This window comes from Zeugodacus cucurbitae, chromosome 3, assembly GCF_028554725.1.
Source record: "Zeugodacus cucurbitae isolate PBARC_wt_2022May chromosome 3, idZeuCucr1.2, whole genome shotgun sequence".
NCBI lineage: Eukaryota > Metazoa > Arthropoda > Insecta > Diptera > Tephritidae > Zeugodacus > Zeugodacus cucurbitae.
In genome coordinates this window covers 41,839,727-41,859,991 of record NC_071668.1, presented here as the reverse complement: position 1 = coordinate 41,859,991, position 20,265 = coordinate 41,839,727, and the positions used below count along the sequence as shown (strand labels likewise).

At 38.8% G+C, this 20,265-nt stretch overlaps 1 protein-coding gene across 3 annotated transcripts; it reads right to left on the bottom strand.

Moving 5' to 3' along the window:
* Positions 1–1,068: 1,068 nt before the first annotated feature.
* Positions 1,069–9,997, bottom strand: LOC128920175 (uncharacterized). Of its 3 annotated transcripts, none has more exons than XM_054226788.1 (2): positions 8,610–9,997; positions 1,069–1,835 (listed from the first exon to the last, which is right to left on the bottom strand). In XM_054226788.1, the coding sequence occupies exon 2, from the start codon at positions 1,827–1,829 to the stop codon at positions 1,176–1,178; it is 654 nt and encodes a 217-aa protein (XP_054082763.1). In that variant the 5' UTR covers positions 1,830–1,835; positions 8,610–9,997; the 3' UTR covers positions 1,069–1,175. The 3 variants fall into 3 exon arrangements, with proteins under 3 accessions (XP_054082763.1, XP_054082762.1, XP_054082761.1); XM_054226787.1 differs by having other exon boundaries at positions 9,521–9,997; XM_054226786.1 differs by lacking the exon at positions 8,610–9,997 and adding an exon at positions 2,055–2,195.
* Between the last annotated feature and the right edge of the window lie 10,268 nt (positions 9,998–20,265).

Below are 20,265 nucleotides of genomic sequence, written 5' to 3'. Positions count from 1 at the left end.
TTGAACCAACTAAGCGGGAAAATCAATTAATCGAGTCCAATTATCCGAGGGTCAATTAAATGAAAAGTACTGTATATTTAAATACCCTTAAATACTTTTGTCATTTACCAAAACTGTCCCCGTTGAAACTCTATATACAGTACTTTTCGCTTAATTGCACAAATTTTCGTTCAATTAACCGAGGAATCAATTAATAGATACTGCTAGCTGAACAATTTGTTCAATTAAAATAATCCCGTTTAAATTAACAGTTTGTTCAATTACAGGAATCACGCTTATTTGGACCATTTGATGAATTAAGCGATTACGTAGGAATCAAAATTTGAAAGTTGTTTGTCCTATTAAATAGTACAATATTAAAATATTATCCAAGGGATGAAATCGATATTATTAAAATTTCAAGAATGTAAAACTTTAAACGGATCTATCTCAAAATTCGAATTTTGAAGTCAGTGGACACGATTTCTTGAAAAGTTATGAAGCGATTCTGTTGAAAAATTTCCACACATCTTTATTACAACTATTTTTCGAATATAAATTTCACAAAATACTGTTCAATGCCCGGTTTCACAGTTTGTGCTTAAGTTCTGCCCAAATAAAATCTTAGCTAAGCATTGTTGTATACTGAGTAGTCGTTTGCGTTTCACAGTCGATGCTTATTTTCTATAAATATTTATTGAACAATATTCTCACCTTATTTTCCTGTAACCTTATGTCACCTTCTTTAAAGAAAAGCGAAACGCACTCAATTCGGTAAGAATTATAACAATATTTATTTAGTTCAATCTATATAATTTGAAGAATTTATATATATATTTTAATAAATGTTGCGATGAATGGTTATATTAAATATTAAACGTGGTATAACAAAATCTAAAACGTTTAAAGGAAACCGGGAGATGCTGAGCGATCGGCTGATATCTACGAAAGGTGGCGCGAGATCCTTTCTCGTTCCTTTTTGTTGAACTTTTGTGCTGAGTGGTGTCATCATGTTGATGTATGTGTATGTTTGTGTGTGTGTGTGTGGTGTTCTCTCTCGTGATGAGGTGAATGTAACGTATCAGTGTGGTGCTTTTGATTATGTGGTGATTGGTGTGTTTCTGTGTGGTGAAATGATTTGGCTGTGCGTCTTCCTTCAGACTCATTTAGCCATCCCGGCCCCCCTAGGCGAATATTTAGCCTAGAAGCCGCTGTAGCTGCTGTAGCGTGGCTACGACGCTGCTGAGGCCTGTTGACCGGTGGGAGTGCGGCCTAGGCTGCTGACGTCGTGCTGATGTGGCACGATGTTGCCAGTGACGGGATTCTACCGAAGGCGGTCCGCGCCGGCGGTATTTCGTCATCACAGTTCTTTGAGAACGCCGGTGGTTACCACTGCTGCGAGGAGCCGCTTGTCGCCCAGCGTCGCGTCTGTTAGTGCGGTGCAGCAGGGTGTGATGCGACCGCACACAGATTTGGCAACGATTGTTCGATGAACACTCCTGCGTTGCGTGAGAAGTTGCCAGACAATTCAGGCAATACCCGTGTGCCTGTGCAACCTGCTGGCGTTGCATCGGTGGCATGCCTTTGAATATGCCGCAGTGCGATAGTCGATGCGGGCGTCGACACAATGGGCATCGAATGCGCTGCAAATCCGCTGTTAGTGCGGGTGATGCTGGTGTTGATGCCATGCTATTGCCCGGGGCCGTTGGCGCGGTGGTGCCTGTTGTTGGTTGAGGCACGGCGGTTGGAATGGTGGTCCGGCGTGCTGCGATTGGGGCAGTTCCAGGGCGCGGAGCGGGAACAACCGAACGCATGGTTGGCGTTGATGGTGATGCCATTTCTACGTCCATATTGCTCTGTATAGAAAAATTGTTATATTAGTTATATGTATTGTGGAGTCAACAATAATATGAACATGAGTGCCACGTTATGTGGCATGCATAGATTGTTATTTCTTTTCGGACATTTATGTTAGGGTTTTATGGCGTTTTTTGATGTTCGAGGCTTCGAGTTTGTAAGCGGTTTGTCTGTTTTAACGATTTATTAATTAACATTCGGTTTTCGAGTATATTTACGTTTCTTTATCTTCGGCGTTTGGCAGAAAGCATAATTTGACGAGCGGTCTGGTTAGCGTTCCGGTTTGGGTGCGGAGATCAACTACTCGAACATGACCGTCGGAGCTGTAGTGAAGCTGCTTTATGCGTCCAAGTCGCCATTCCGAAGGTGGGAGACAATCGTCTTGTATAAGGACACAATCTCCAAGTTTTGGTTCTTTTCCTTGAACTTTCCAGCGGTATCTCTTGTGGAGGTCCTTGATATAGTCTTCCTTCCATCTACGGCTGAAATCATGATGGAGAATTTTAATTCGTTCCCATCTGTTTAATAAGGATAGCGACTCCACGCCTGGCTCAGGTATGGCCAGAATGGGTGCTCCTTTGAGAAAATGCCCTGGGGTTAAGGCTGTGAAGTCGTAGGGATCTTGCGAGAGTGGTGAGATAGGTCTAGAGTTAAGAACGGCTTCGATACGAGCGAGTAGTGTGGTAAACTCCTCATAATTGAACTTATGGTTACCTGCCGTTTTCTTTAAATGGAATTTGAAGCTTTTTACTGCTGATTCCCAAAGTCCGCCCATGTGTGGAGAACATGGTGGTATGAATTGCCAATCGATCCCTTGGGGTGCATATTTTTTGACAATTTCAGGGGCTACTTCTTGGCTGAATTGTAAAAACTCCCTTTCTGTGGCTCTTTGAGCTCCGACAAAGTTTTTTCCATTGTCGCTCATAATTTTTAAAGGAAATCCACGTCGTCCGACAAATCGTGCAAATGCTGCAAGAAAAGCCGCAGTAGTCAGATCGGAACATAGCTCTAGGTGTACTGCCTTTGTCGTAAAACATACAAAGACAGCCACATACCCTTTTCTAAATGAGGAAGACCTTAACATCGAGGCCTTTATCTGGAAAGGTCCAGCAAAATCAACCCCAGTGATGGTAAAGGGTAGAGCATAATTGCAGCGTTCAGGTGGTAAGGCTGCCATGATCTGCGTACGCATCTTGTGCTTGTATATCGTACACTGTTTACACATGAAGATGGTTCTTTTAATTTGTGGCTTTAGTCGCGGTATATAAAATTCTTGCCGGACCATTTGTTGCATCAGGCGATGCTCACCATGCAGTGTAAGCTGATGGAGATATATCAGAAATAAATTGGTAAAACGGGATTTCTCTGGAATAATAATGGGATATCGTTCGTTATAACTAAGGCTGGAATTTGCTAGTCTTCCATTTGCCCGTATTAATCCCTTAGCGTCCAGGAATGGGTTAAGGACGAGAAGTGAGCTTCCTTTTTCGAGAGGTCGTTTTTCCAGTAGTCGGAATGAGTTAGTTGTGCGCAATGATCACTTGATATTCCCTTAATTTTTTGTTTAATCCTTTGGATGAATTTATGGATGTAAGCGATTACCCTTAGTGCTCTAGGGAATGATGAAAATCGGTGGAGAATATCATCCTCTTCGGGAGTGATATGAAAATTTTCAATTTTCCGACTTTCCGGCGGAATTATATTCCGAGCAGAAGATTTTGGCCAGAATTCTTGTGACTCTGTTAGCCATGTAGGACCGTTCCACCAGAGTGTAGTGCTGGTGAGGTGAAGTGGTTTGCAACCTCTTGTGCCAAGATCCGCTGGGTTATCTGCACTTGCAACATGTTGCCATTTTGCTGGGCCAACTAAGTCTAATATTTGAGATATACGGTTAGAGACATACGTCTTCCAAGTATAGGGTGGTTTTTCTAACCATGCTAGAACTATTTCTGAGTCTGACCAAAGATACATTTTGTGATCGTTTAATTTGAGATGGGTTTGAACTATTGAAATTAATTTTGCTAACAGAAGGGCGCCATTCAGTTCGAGCCGTGGCAGGCTTAGTGTCTTCAAAGGTGCAACTTTCGCTTTGGCTACCAAAAGATGTGAAGATATTTTACTATCGTACTGAGTTCGTACGTAGACAGTTGCGCAATATGCCTTTTCAGAGGCGTCACAGAAACCGTGTAATTCTACATTAATGTCAGGGCTGAAGTTTACCCATCGAGGGATTCGAATTTCTGATATAGTGTGTAAGTTGTTAGCAAATTGAACCCATTTTGTTAAGCGTATAGGTTTTACCTGTTCATCCCATTCAGTGCCATCTTGCCACAATTCTTGAATGAGGATTTTGGCTTGAATCATTATTGGCGAAAGCCATCCTGCGGGGTCGAAAAGTTTTGCCACCGAGGAAAGTATTTGGCGTTTGGTTATGGCGGACATTGCAGATATTCAATTGTATATGAGAATTGATCTGTTATCGCATTCCATTGAATCCCTAGTGTTTTTGTTGTACTAGCCTTTTCAAACTTAAGGAAGTCTGTATCTAATAAGTCTTCCTTTTTTATATCTTTTATTATTTCGGGGTGGTTTGATGTAATTTTCTTGAGGTGAAACCCTGCTGAATTAAGTGCTTTGATCACTTGAGATAGTGATTCGCTCGCTAATGGGATACTGTGGCTACCTGATAGTATGTCGTCCATGTATGTTTGTGTTTGCAACACAGAAGATGCTAGGGGCAAATTAGTTTCGCATGTTTTTGCAACTTCATGTAATGTCCTAATGGCTAAATAAGGTGCGCAATTGATGCCAAAGGTAACTGTTTTAAGTTTGTAGTCGCTAATTGGACTATTAATTGAATTGCGGAAGACTATGCGTTGGAAATCTTGGTCATCTTCATGTACCATAATTTGCCTGTACATTTTTTCAACGTCTCCGTTAAAAACGTATTTAAACATGCGCCAATTTAGTATTAGCAACATGAGGTCAGGTTGTAATGTTGGCCCTGTGTATAGTACGTCATTGAGTGATTTGCCTGAGCTCGTACATTTTGAGGCATTGAAAACCACTCGTACTTTCGTTGTGATTTTATCTGGTCTTATTACCCCATGATGTGGAAGGTAAAAAGACAAATATCTACCTTTGGAAATTTTCTCATATGGTACAGTCTCTTCCATATGATTGAGGTCAAGATATTCCTCCATCACATTATCATATGCTGATTTAAGCTCACTTTTCTTTATCAGGCTTTTTTCCATGCTTAGGAATTGCTGGACTGCTGATATTCTAGGGTGGCCAAGAGCTGTGGTTTCTGGAAAAGTAGGTTTGAATGGGAGTCGCACAACATAACGACCATGTTCGTTTCTTGTTGTTGTGGACTTGTAGTAGGCTTCGCATGCCTGGTCTTCTTCTGAAAGTTGAGTGATTTGAGGTAATTCTTCTACTTCCCAGAATTTTTTAAGTTGGTTATTTAAATATTCGTTTGTGATGTTTTCCACTTGTGTTGTGAAAGAATTTATTTTTTCAGTGACTTGGCCACTTATAATCCACCCAAAGATTGTATTTCGGGCTAACAATTTATTGGAGATTTTCTCAATACCTTCAAGAATTATTTGAGGTATTAAGTCACTGCCTAATAATATGTCGATTTGGGATGGGGTATGACAGTTGGGATCTGCTAACTTGAGATGTGAGCATTTTTCCCAGTGTTTTTTATTAACTTCATAGCTTGGAAGCAAATTTGTAAGTTGCGGTAGAACGATGGCTTGCGCATCTATTCTAATATCCGCACTTGGAGATACTATGGTGATTGGGCATATTTTGTTGGAATTTTGAATAATGCTCCCACCCATTCCCGAGATTTGAAAGTTAGAATGTTTTATTGGCAGTTTGAGCCGATTTTGAACCTTTGAAGATATAAAGGATCTTTGAGAGCCTTGATCTATTAGTGCTCTTAGTTTGAATAAATCACCTTTATGTTCAATGGTGATGACCGCAGTGGGTAAAAGAATTTTGCTTTCATTTTCTGAATGAAGCGCTTGAATTTTTGCTGCTTTAGAGCATGATGGTTGTTCTTCCCTTTTTTCGGGATTTGATATTTCGGGATTATTTGATGTGGTCGTAGCGACTAACCCCGTGGTTTTATTAAACTTATTTTGCTTCATATTTTGAAAATTAGTAATGTGAAGCAGTGAGTGGTGTCTTCGTTGACAATATACACAATTGAATTTGCTTTCACAGTCTTTTGTCATATGATTATTCGACAGACAGTTTATGCAAAGTCTATGTTGACGGACAACATTGTTTCTATCTGAAACGGGTAATTTTTTGAATATCTCGCAAGATCTTAATTTATGACCTTCTTTACAGAGGTCACACAACGATTGCCGTTGATTATTTTGATTTGAAACGAATGTGTGACTTTTATTGACAGGTCTATTATATTGCATATTATTGCTGGCTTGAGGCTTAAACGAGGTTTTACTCGACTCATTTTGATGACTTGATATATTCATATTTTGGCTGCCCATTCGCTCAGCTATCTCGTACTGAGCAGCGAGGAATTTCTTCATTTGCTCCCAAGTGGGCATTACTCTTCTATCGTCAAGTGATTGCTCCCATCGTAGTACCGCAGCCTGAGGGAGTTTTTCTGTACAGATAGTTACTATCATATGGTCCCAATATTCTACGGGAGAATTTTGTGTTTTTAACACTGACAGGCAATTAGTCACTGTCGAGTAAAATTTTTGATATTCCTGGCTGGATTCTTGTTTAATTTTTGGATAATGTAATATAGTTTTTATAGGGTTTTCTATCATTACCCTTTTATTTTCATATCTTTGAACTAGTGCATCCCAAGCCAGCTTAAAATTGTCGCCATTTACATCGAATTGCTTGACGATAATGCCTGCTTCCCCTTGTGTCTTGTACCTTAGTTGGAATAGCTTTTGTGCTTCTGCAAGTCTAGGATGGTTTATGTAAAGGGCTGTGAACATGTCCCGGAAGGACGGCCATTGTTCATAACATCCAGTAAAAACTTCAGTATCACAAGTTGGTACATTTAGATACATGCCTTTATCTAGGTCTTCTTTTGTTGTTGTGACTTCTCTGGGAGGGGGAGTAGTGGCGCTATTTGGCCTTAATACATTTAACTGTTCGCTTATCATTCCCTTTATTATTTCTTTATGACCACGGCAATTATTTAATTTGGCTGTCGCCGAAGCTTTTATGTTTTCTGGGAGTTCAGCGTCGTCAGCATCAATTACTGTATCGTACGCTGCCAGAAGGCGTGCCCATATTTCGTGGACACTTTCGAGTTTTACTTTTAAAACCGATTCCGTGGTGTCAGCAATAGGGGAAGCTTTGAATTGCGTGCAATAGTTTATAAAAGTATCACTTTCAGTGATGAATCTTGATAGTAAAGGATCTTTTGATCTTTTTTGTTTTACACTCTGCTTTGAGCGTGTAGCTTCTGCAGGTGTGTTTTGTGGTTTATATTCATCAGCCATTTTCGGAATTTGTAAAAATTGACTTGATTTAGATTCTTTTGAGTCTGTGCTCATTTAGAATTGAAAATTTGATAAGATAAATTGTTTGTTGTTAACTGATAGTGTTAACTGATAAATCTCGAAAACCGAAACTCTTTTTGGAAATAAGAGTTATTAAAATTATTAAATTTGCTAAAATACGCGTTAATCGTTTTTGTTGACCGCACGTTTGTATTTACTTGCGATTTTATATTTATATTATATATTACGGACTTATCCGTATGTCCTTGTATATTAGCGCTCGTAAAAGAGGTAAAGAAGGTCAGTAACCTTTGTACATATGTGTGCACGCTATGTGCCTATTTATGTGCATATGATATGCTGAATTGGTTGGTATACAATCCTGCTTGTTTTTTGTAATACAAAGAACAAGGGGTATTGTTGTAATAATATTTGCCTATACGGACTTAAATTGTTTATATATGTACTTATATATTATAATACTCTTACCAGCTTATACGTGTATTTTGTATTTTAACCGTGTTTTTTTTTTTTTTTTTTTTTTTTTTTTTTAGAAAAAATTATATGCTCGCTTTTTTGTTTTTTTTTTTTTTTTGATTTATTAAGATTTTTATATTTGCATATACCCGGATGTAGGGTGCATTACCGCGTATGCAAATGAATACCGTGTATCTGTTTGTGTAGATATGTATACTTATATTAGCGCGATAAGAAGAGAGCGAGAAAAGTGAAAATGTGAAGGTGATTAACCTCTGCACATGTGGATATATGAGTTAATATGTTTCAATATAATAATTTGTGTTTGAATGTTTGTTTATTTGTATTAGTAAGTACTAAGTTATGTTTGTTGCCTTTATGTATATTAGACTTATGGTTTTGATAAGTGAATATGTAAATATGTATGTTTGAAATTGTTCTCTTTGCTATGGATTTTTTGTGCCTTTTGCTTACCTATTTTATGCAATCCTGCTTACTGTTTGAAAAAACAGAAGGGGTATTGCTTGAAAGTTTTGCAAGTAAATACTTGAATATAATTTGTTGGTTTTCTATTTTTTATAGGTGTGTTTGTGTACAAAAGGGTAAGCATATAAGGCCGGAAATGATTACCTTATGTTTTTATATAAATATATTGATTATATAGTTTAACAAACTGTTTTTTATTCCCGTTTTGGAATCGCTCAAACGGATTATATTGGTTTTATATCTGATAAAACCGTTTGATATCATACATATTTACATATATTAACAAAAATGGAAAGGACTTACTTTGTCTCGCCTCAAGGGGTTTTTGGGAGAATACGTATGTAAAATTGGATAATTTTGTAGTTATTATCCCCTGCTTTGTTTTAGTTTCCTCCTGTGTTTAGTGATCCTCTACTCCAATTTCCTCCTGTGTTTAATGTTCTTTCCTAATTTCCTCCTTTGTTTAGTGTCCTCTTGCTCCCGTTTCCTCCTTTGTAGATTGTTTCAATATGACTTCGTTGCTTTATTGTGTGATTATATTTTTCTAATTATTTCGCGCCCGATTTATATTTTAAATTTTTGGTGTTTTTATAGTTTTCATTTTATAGTTAGAACGCGCCCGATTTCTGTTTTAAATTTTAGTTTCGCGCGCGTTTGAATTTTATTTTGTTTAACATCTATGTAATTTTTTTGTTTGTTTTTTTCACAGCATTAAACATATATGTATTTTTATTATATTTTTGTTGTTTTGTATTTGTATGTAAAAGGTCGCAGAACAATATAACTTTACAGATTTTAATTATTTTTGTAAATTTTTTTTATTTTATTTATTACTATTTTTTTTGTTTTTATAAAATTTAGTTATATTTAAATATGTATGTTTTGAATATTTGCACTGCACATTTCTTTATTTGGTAAATATTTTATTTTATTTATATCTGTACCTTTTTGTAGCACAGTGTATACTATATACATATGTATATACTGTATGTACCTTAAATAATATAGGTCACTGCACTTGCTGTTTCGCGAAACCGGTTTTTGGCACAATTTTGTTGTTTGGTTTTCTTTTTTGTTTGATTTTGTTTGTCACTTGTATAATTTTTATTATTTTATTAAACACTTTTTCACATATATGTATATTAATTTTTTTATATTTATTTAGCCACAGTGCCTTTCTTTGTGGCTCGAAGGACCATGAACAATATTCTCACCTTATTTTCCTGTAACCTTATGTCACCTTCTTTAAAGAAAAGCGAAACGCACTCAATTCGGTAAGAATTATAACAATATTTATTTAGTTCAATCTATATAATTTGAAGAATTTATATATATATTTTAACAAATGTTGAGATGAATGGTTATATTAAATATTAAACGTGGTATAACAAAATCTAAAACGTTTAAAGGAAACCGGGAGATGCTGAGCGATCGGCTGATATCTACGAAAGGTGGCGCGAGATCCTTTCTCGTTCCTTTTTGTTGAACTTTTGTGCTGAGTGGTGTCATCATGTTGATGTATGTGTATGTTTGTGTGTGTGTGTGTGGTGTTCTCTCTCGTGATGAGGTGAATGTAACGTATCAGTGTGGTGCTTTTGATTATGTGGTGATTGGTGTGTTTCTGTGTGGTGAAATGATTTGGCTGTGCGTCTTCCTTCAGACTCATTTAGCCATTTATTATTAAATATGGTAGCTCAATAGAAAACATATGTTTTACGAATGCCATGTGTAAAATTATGTTTGACAAATGGAAATTTCTATTGATAAAAAATAAAATTGGGTTGAAAAAATATAAAAATGAATATTGAAAATGAAGGTAAACAATAAACGGACACCGAAATTGACCGCATGCGAATCGGGGCACCTATTACAACTCGTTGGAAATCATAAAACCACCATGTAATTCAAGCGATTCCATATTTTCTTTTTCAGTAAATAATTTCTTTTTTTATTCTTTTGACAAATAATTCAAAATTCTAAGCATTTCAAAACAAAAATCAGCTGTTATTTAAGCACAGCTTAGGTCTCCCATTTTCAGTACTTAAGCATAACTAAAGTATGAACTGTAAAACACTATTTTCCTGTCTTATCTTAAGCACAACCTAAGTACGAACTGTGAAACCGGGCATAAATATGTATCTTTAATAAAATGCAATTACAATTTTACGTACTAGGTAGGTAGGTTATGTGGTTGTCAGAAAGACGCACTTTTGGCGGCCCATTGTGACACCACTGGGACTGTGATCCCTCACACTATAGAGTCATCTTTGAACCACCCTGTGGTCTTAAAAGTTAAAAGTTCACATAATTTGATATGAGCAACTTCACCCACATCCTCGAGAAAACCGCGTCCAATAGTTGCAATTCTTTTCCTGTATAGAGCCTTACATCAACATAGAAGCTGTGTAATCGTTTCTTCCTCTTCTTCTTCCTGGCAGCTTCTGCAGTAATCGTTACAAGGAAACCCCAGCCTGCTGGCGTGTCTACCAATTAGACAGTGTCCCGTTAACACCCCTACAAGGGTTCTTGTGTCATTCCTCTTAAATTACAGTAAACGACAAGTGCGGCTCTTACTCCATTCAGGCCATGTTTGTCTACTTACGGAACAAGTCGTTGATTGTTTCCATTGTGATTCAGCCATATCAACAGCATGTTTATCTATTAGGTATCTGGACGTTGCCAGAGATATATAAATTCCCTCTTTATTAGCATCTAACTGCAATGTTGTCCCCAATCTAGCTAATTCATCTGCTACACAGTTTCCAGGAATGTCACTATGTCCCGGGACCCATTGCAGGTGTATCGTGAAATATGATGTCATTGCTATTAGTAAATCCAGACACTCTTTCACTATCTTCGATGATATTCTATGCGACTTTAGTAATTTTAAAGCCGCTTGACTATCCGAAAATATGAATATGTGCTTAGTCGTCAGCACTCTTTTTGACAAAAGGCTTTTGAGAAGGCTTTCTTTAATTGCAGAGATCTCTGCTAGGAAATCACTGCAGTGATTATGTAATCGGAAAGCGATTCTGGTATCCAGTTTCTCTGAAAATACCCCGCCTCCTACTCGTTTGTCCAGTTTTGAACCGTCTGTATAGATACTTATCTCTGAATCTTTGTCCACTTTTCCCATTTCCCACTCCTCTCTAGGGGAAATGATATGTGTAGGTCCGATTTTAGATTCATTTCTATAGGATTTCGAAAGTCCGTACTATTCGGTAGAAATGGGAACTTGCCGAGTATACTGGAATGTCCCCTATTGCAGTTTGGCAGTAGCGACGATTCCCTCAGCCTTAGTGCCGATTTCGCCGCCTGTTGTTTGCAGAATAGATCTATAGGCAGTAAATACAGAATCGCATCTAATGCCTGGCTCGGCGTTGTTCAAAGAGCTCCACTGATACATATACATGCCGCTCTTTGTAAACTTGCCATACGCTTTATCCCATATCCCACCAGACCAGTATTCCATATGTCATAATCGGTCTTACTACAGCTGTGTAGAGCCAATATGATACGCGGGGAGTTAGTCCCCATTTTGGTCCAACCATTCTTTTGCAAGTGTATAGTGCCAAAGCTGCCTTCTTTACCCTGGCCTCCAAGTTTGGTTTCCATAACAGCTTCCTGTCTAAAATTAGTCCCAGGTAGCTTGCCTTTTCATTTATTGGTAGCAAGGTGCCGTTTATTGAAGGTGGTGTGAACTCTGGAATCTTGTGTTTCCTTGTAAACATCACTAATTCAGTTTTGGTTGCTTTTAGGCTTAATCCACATTATTTTGCCAAACGATTTATCTCATTTAGCCTTGTTTGCATAAGGTCCGAGAGTATATGTGGGAATCTTCCCCTAATTGATACCGCCACATCATCAGCGTAGGCCACCACATAGGGGGAGTACATGTAGATCTAAATCTAACAACATACTATTCATTGTCAGGATCCATAGAAGTGGGGATAGCACGCCTCTTTGAGGTGTACCCCTTTGGACAGATCTGCACATCGTCGAAACCCCCAGCGTTGAAGTTATGAACCTGCCTAGAAGCATCTGTTCAATAAGTTTCATGAGTGATTCCGAGACGTTCAGATCTTTAAGCGCGTTGATAATGGCCTTCGGCTGGATGTTGTTAAACGCGCCTTCTATGTCTAAGAAGGCTATGAGAGCGTATTCCTTTACTACTAGAGCCCTTTCAATCTCTGTCACCACCGAGTTTAAGGCTGTTTCCGTGGATTTTCCTTTAGTATGCGTGCTTGTGAAACTGCTAACTTTTCCGGAGCTAGCTTACTTCTTATGTTAATTTCCATTAATCATTCCAGTTTTTTTAGTAGAAATGAGGAAAGACTGATTGGTCTAAAATCTTTTGGACTTGTGTGAGAGCTTTTGCCCGCTTTTGGTATGTATATTACGAGAATGGTTATTAACCAGCCCGTTACATAACTGAGCGATTTCTGCAATTGAGTCGGGAATATACCGTCAGGTCCCGGAGATTTAAAAGTCTTGAAGCTGTTAATTGCCCACCTTATTTTGCCTATTGATATTAAGTCTCCAATATTAGGATCTGTCCACTACTCTGTCTAGAGTATACTCAGCGGTGAAGCTCTCTGAGCTGCCCGGGAAGTGAGTATCCATCAGCAATTTTAAGGTTTCTTCACTAGATTCCGTCCAGCTCTGATCTGGCTTCTGTAGGTACCCAACGTTATGTGTAGCCTTTGCTATTACTTTTCTTAACCGAGACGCTTCTGTCGTCGTCTCGATTTCTTCACAGAAGTATTTACGGTTTGATTTCCTTTTTGTATAACTTAAGAAGGCTATAGTATCGTTCCCAGTCCTGCTCTACTTGGGATTGTTTCGCCAGCCTTAACATTCAGACCAGGCATAGCCACTGCCTTCGTGCTGACTGTCTTAGAGCTCGTTGCAAACGCTGCTCTTTTCTCGGAACAATCCGTTCCTTCCGGCTTTATTAAGGGAGGACCGGACTCCCCTGATTTTTCAATATTTTTCTTTGTTGTGCTCATTTTTTGGACCCACGAGTGTAGGGGAATAAATGTTCACTTGCGCATAGCCCCCGATACGCAAGCAAGGCTATCTTATTACGGAGGGCGCCAGGTATCCGTAAGTTCCGTTCGAGACTGGGCTATTTAAGGGTCCCCAGCCAGGTTGATCCTCGGCACGGGTCGCATGACACCTTGATCCAGCCCTTTGTTGTACCCCCTACCATGATACGACTGCGTCACCGAATGCTGTGCTATTGAAGAGCAACAAACACTCAACAACGGAGTCGCACCTTAGCTAGATACCTCGCGACTGTGGTGGGGACAGACCGTTACCGTACAGTTCCCTCCACAGTTGCGACACTGTGGTAACTATTACCAGTCGGCACTCTCGCGGAGGGTTCAGCGGGGGATTTTTTCCGACCATGTTACGTACTAACATAGGTATCTATGAATATCTTTATGTACATATGAATACTATAAATATTTGTAATTAAAAAATTATACAGTGTTGATTAGAAGATTAGTTTTTTCAACAATATTATTTGGTGGAATTAACCGGGGAAATTTAAAAGGAAAATGATTTTTGATGACATATGTTTTAAATCAACTAAGTGGGAAAATCAATTAACCGAGTCCAATTATCCGGGAAATGTGCTTTGCTTTCATATGCTATATATTTTGCCCGATAACACCGTTTAATTAAACGGGGAAACCAATTAACCATAGGGTCAATTAAACGAAAAGTACTGAACATTTTTTATTACCAGGGTGAATACATCGGCCAGGGGAGAGACGTAAAGTTTATGGTAGATTATTATTTTACCAAAAGCAAAAAATTAATTTAAAATAGTATTATAAATTAAAGGTACTGTCTTTCCTAGATGAATAAACCATAAAATTAAAATAACAAATCAATAAATTCACTCTTTATCCTACATAAACGAAACAAATCTTAAGATCTTTCAAAAACATTTCTGACATGGCATGGGGAGAGTCTGGCCAACCTGTTCTTATTTATGTATACATACATAAATATATACATATTTGGCGTATGCACCGCTTATGCGATTATGGGCGAATCTAGTTTTGCGCTAGTCTTTTTTCCTTTTTCCTGTCTGGCGCCAATTGGAAATACCAATAGAAACCAGGTCACTTTTTACCTGGTTTTCCAATGGAATGGAGGACTTACTGTTCCCCCATCGGGTACTGCATCGAACACTTTCCAAGCTGAAGCGCTTTCGTCATTCGAACAATATGACCTAGCTAACATAGCCTCTGTCTTTTTATTCGCTGAACTATGTCAGTGTCGTCATATAGCTCATCGTTCCATCATCTGCGGTATTCACGTTTGCCAAAGTTCAAATGACCATAAATCTTCCACAAAACCTTTTTCTCGAAAAATCCTAGTGCCGTCTAATCGGATGTTGACATCGTCTACGCTTCTGCACCATAAATCAGAACGGGAATGATAAGCGACTTGTGGAGTTTGGTTTTGGTTCATCGAGAGAGGACATTAAAATATCCACTCAGTCCAAAGTAGCACCCGGCAGTTATTTTGCCAGGGGAAATACGGCAGGGAAGAGACGTTTTCATTAAAAATTTAATTGTTTTAATTGACTGAAATATTTTTTGGGTTAATTATTTATTTCACTTTAATTATCACAGTACTAGTAATTTAGGACAATAAAGGTAAATAAATTAAATTAATAGTATACGTTATATGAATTGCCAGGGGAGAGACAAAATTAGTTTTCGAATCCAGTACACCGCCGCAATAACTAAAAAACTACAGCGCTCAAACGAATTTTGCGATTAGTATTGTTAACTTCAGGCTGAAATGGACCCATGAGCTCTTTTTTCAATGCAACCTTTGAATTTATGTCGTACAAACGAAACAAAATTTAGCAGAGTAGATACATAAAAAATCGGTACAAAAGTTAATTTAAAAAATTATATGAAATAAACAAAATAATTTTGTTTTTTTTTTTTATTTAACAATACTTAATTTCAATTATTTTACGTCGGATTGAACTTAGTTTGGGTTTAGCATCTCATACAAAAAATATATGTATTGTCCGAAAGTTAAATAAAAAGTAGCAATGGGACAAGCCAGGGGAGAGACTTCTTTAGACTTTCTAAGGAATTTCAGAAAAAATTGCGTTAATTATGCAGTAAGTTGTAATGTTATTTAATACACTACATTAATATGATGTGGTAGAGGGAGGATGGAGTCATATGTAGAAGTTCAGGTAAGTGAGAAAAGTTTCTGACTGTCATTCACTTGGGAGTGGCCAGGAACGACAACAGCGAACAGCCTCGGATGAGAGACCCCAATTTTGATGACGATCACTGCAAACGTTTAAAGGACTACGAATTAAGGGCATGCACCTGGAATGTCCGGACCCTTAATTAGGAAGGTGCCTCTGCCCAGCTGGTTGATGTCCTCGTAAGAGTAAAGGCCGACATCACCGCAATCTATGAAATGCGATGGACGGGACAAGGACGAAAGAAGGTGGGTCCTTGTGACATGTACTACAGCGGCCATATGAAGGAGCCAAAATTCGGTGTGGGATTCGTGGTGGGAGAGAGACTCCGTCGTCGAGTCCTGGCATTCACTCCGGTGGATGAACGTCTATCCACAATCCGCATCAAAGCGAGGAAGAGAAGGACGAAAGGAAGGTAAAGAAGGTGTCAGCCTCCATGACGAAACATCACCGAACGGTCTGTGGCTGATCGACATCGCCGGGGCCCGAAATATGGTCGTCTGTAGTACTAGATTAAGATAATCCATCAAGCTACTTGGCTGTCTCCTGATCGAAACACGCGGAATCAAATCGATCACGTTGTGATAGACGGAAGACATGTCTCCTGTGTTTTAGACGTGCGTACGCTCCGAGGACCAAATAAAGACTCGGACCATTATCTGGTAGCAGCTAAGATACGCACCCGCCTCTGGGTAGAAAAGCGCTCACGTCAACAAACACAAAGAAGGTTCGACATCGAGAAGCTGCAATCACAACCGACAACCGAACGATTTTCTACTCGACTTGCACTCCTGCTCTCTGAGAGCACTCATCAGCATTTCGGAATAAGGGAACTGTGGGATGGCATATCACACTCCTTACGTACAGCTGCAACCGAAACCATTGGCTTTTGGAAAAGTCAAAAAAAATAGCTGGTATGATGAAGATTGTCGTCTCGCAGTGGAGAGAAACCTCGCAATGTTGCGATCGACCGCAACACGAGCGGGATGGGAAAGATACCGAGTAATGCTCGAAAATTTTACGAAAAGATCCGGCGACTAACTGAAGGTTTCCAACCCAAGGACCCAAAGAGGTGATCTGGTTATTGATGACCAGAGTATACTGAGTTTGTGGAGGGACCACTTCTCCAGCCTGCTGAATGGCAGTGAAAGTACAACGCCAGGAGATGGCGAACCCGATTCCCCAATCGACGACGATGGAGCAGATGTTCCATTGCCCGACCGTGAAGAAATTCGAATAGCAACTACCCGCTTGAAGAACAATAATGCGGTGGGGGCCGATGGATTACAGGCCGATTACGGCGGCGAAGGCTGATAAGGTGCTTGCATCAGCTTCTTTGCAGAATATGGTCGGAAGAAAGCATGCCTGACGATTGGAATCTCAGTGTGCTCTGCCCAATCAATAAAAAGGGAGATCCCACAATCTGCGCCAATTACCGTGGGATAAGCCTACTCAACATCGCGTATAAGGTTCTGTCGAGCGTATTGTGTGAAAGGCTAAAGCCCACCGTCAACAAACTGATTAGACCTTATCAGTGTGGCTTTAGACCTGGAAAATCAAGAACAGATCAGATATTCACCATGCGCTAAATTTTGGAGAAGACCCGTGAATACAGGATCGACACACACGTTGAGCAACACCAAAAGTTCCGTCAGGATCGGGAAGGACTTCTCCGAGCCGTTCGATACCAGACGAGGTTTCAGACAAGGTGACTCACTATCGTGCGACTTCTTTAACCTGATGCTGGAGAACATAATACGAGCTGCAGAGCCAAATAAAGAAGGTACAATCTTCTATAAGAGTGTACAGCTACTGGCGTACGCCGATGATATCAATATCATTGGAAACAACACCCGCGCCGTTAGTTCTGCTTTTTCCAGACTGGATAAGTGAACGAGGACAAGACGAAATATCTCCCGTCGTCAAACAAACAGTCAGCGCATTCGCGTCTTGGCTCCCACGTCACTTTTGACAGTCATAACTTTGAAGTTGTAGATAATTTCGTCTACCTGGGAACCAGCATTAACAGCAATAACAATGTCAGCCTGGAAATCAAACGCAGAATCACTCTTGCCAACAGGTGCTACTATCGACTGAGTAGGCAATTGAAAGTAAAGTCCTCTCTCGACGAACAAAAATCAAACTCTACAAGTCTCTCATCATTCCCGTCCTACTTTACGGTCCAGAAGCGTGGACGATGTCAACATCCGATGAGACAGGACTAGGAGTTTTCGAGAGAAAGTTTTTGCGGAAGATTTATGGTCCCTTAAACATTGGCAACGGCGAATACCGCAGAAGATGGAATGATGAGCTGTATGTGTTATTCGGAGACATAGACATAGTCCAGCGAATAAAAAGACAGCGCCTACGTTGGCTAGGTCATGTTGTTCGAATGAATGAAAGTGCTCCAGCTCCGAAAGTACCCGCTGCTGGAAGCCGAGGAAGAGGGAAACCACCACTCCGATGGAAGGACCAAGTGGAGAGGGACCTGGCTTCGCTTGGTATAACCAATTGGCGCCAAACTGCCAGAAGGAGGGATACGTGGCGCGCTGTTTTGGACTCGGCTATAACCGCGTAAGCGCTGTCTACGGCGCTGGTCAAGAAGAAGAAGAATATGATGTGATTTCTTTAAAAATATGGCAACATAAAGAACAAAAACAATACTTTAAGCTGATTGCCGCGCAAGTTACCTCTTATCGTAGAATCACCCATATAAAAAACTAAATTTGTTATTAAAAAGTTCAATTATCTCATTTATATATAAACATAATACGTGCCGTCGATACTTTCGAACGTCAGTTGGTTAAACATACATATGTATTTACTATAAAGCCACCAATTATCTGGTGCACTCTTCCGAAAAACGGCCATGTTGATGGCGACCCACCAGACGGTCACATTGCCGTTTTCTCCTTTCTTTAAAAAAAAACAAATATTTATTTGATATTAACATTATTTTCATCTTTTACCATTTCCGCATAGATGTGCCCATTTTTTCGTGCGCCGCGGATATCTGAAACTCGCTCTACCCACAAATCCAGGATGGCCACTTCTCCGTCCTCAGCCCAAGAGAGCCCCTTCTTCTTATTTTTGGTGCTAAATAAAGAAAAATTGAACATCAAATTATTTAATAAACATTTTGCATTATATGTTTGTTTATTTACTTACTATTTATATCATCTTCATTTTTTCACTTGTTTCTTCCATATTTCATTTTTGTAACGATTAAAATTAACAGCTGATTACTATTTTATCAATAAATTTACAGCGTAGACTACAACCCGCAGAGTTGCATTTTATTTTCAGCCCGATTTGTGTTCAAAAATTAATGTAGAAAAATTAGATTTTTATTTTGTATGGTAAATCGATCTAATTAGTAATTTAAAGGTCGGTCAATTGATCAATTAAAACGATTTTTCAAATATTTTGGAAAGACAGGATAGAAGACTGATTGGTATGTATGAAGACGGCTGTGTCAAGTCTTTCCCAGGTTTATCTAGCATGGTGATCCATGAAATTGGATAATATCCAAAACTGAGAATGGCGTTTAAGAGAAAAAAGAGCGCTGTTGTAGCAATATTATGTAGCATTTTCAAACGACTTTTTAAGATGATGTCTTGTTTCAATTGGGACACAGATTCTTTATATAAATTTCAGTGTTGCAATCTTCCTCGCGGTTAAGCCTGTTTTTAATTTACGTACAGCAGAATTTAAATGAAGCTGTGAAGAAGGGAGCGATTTATCTGCCGTTCTCCTCTATCACGCCTTTTTGCATTTACAAGGTCTATTGGTGATTTTTCTGAGACCAAATGCTTATAGTTTTTGAACAGTATATAGCTGTTATATTAAAGTCACAACCCCGATTTTTCAAGGATATTATAATAATAAAAATTAAAATAGATATACCGGACAACCTCTATAGTTGGCAGTATAATTCCACAATTGCTTTATATTTCATTTAACTCGTCTTTCTTAAGAGTGCATTTGGAAGTGGGATGTAAATCACCACATACCACACAAACACTGCGTAGGGTGCATAATAATTTTGTATGCCCATATTCTTGGCGGTTGGTACATTGTACTGGACCATTTCTTTTATGTGGTTCTTTAACGGTTTCTCTGGGATTAAGCAAATATTTTAAAATATATATGGGATGCGTTTTGTTTTTTAAATTGATTAGAATTCGGTAATAATTCAATTTTATACATTGGCTGCGGTACTTTATTTCTATTGAAGATATTTATAAGATTTTTAATGCCAACACCGCATTCTTTCAGAGCTTCTTTGACTTCGCTGGAGACAACGTAAGACTCTGTAACTTTTATGACAACAATTAGACACTTCGAGCTCTTCAGCTAATAAGAATAATATTTATTTGACAAAAATTTTACAACTTCCATAAATCTTTTCTCACTGTATGTCTGTATTTTCGTTCATCTATATTGCCTTTTTTCAAAGGCACAATATGAAAGCCAACAATATCACTTATTTAGTAACATGATCCAAAGATTAATCTTAGATCGATCCTTTGCGAGCAATGCTCCGAGGCCTATGTATTTATTACTCCTTTTTAACATAGCATGTCCTTACGAGGGATCACCCTGATTAAGATCCATTTACCATGAATTTTAATCGACTTGAAAATGAAATGCAACTCTGCGAACAAAGACCGCCCTTAGAGACAGGTACCGGCGAATTCTTCGGTG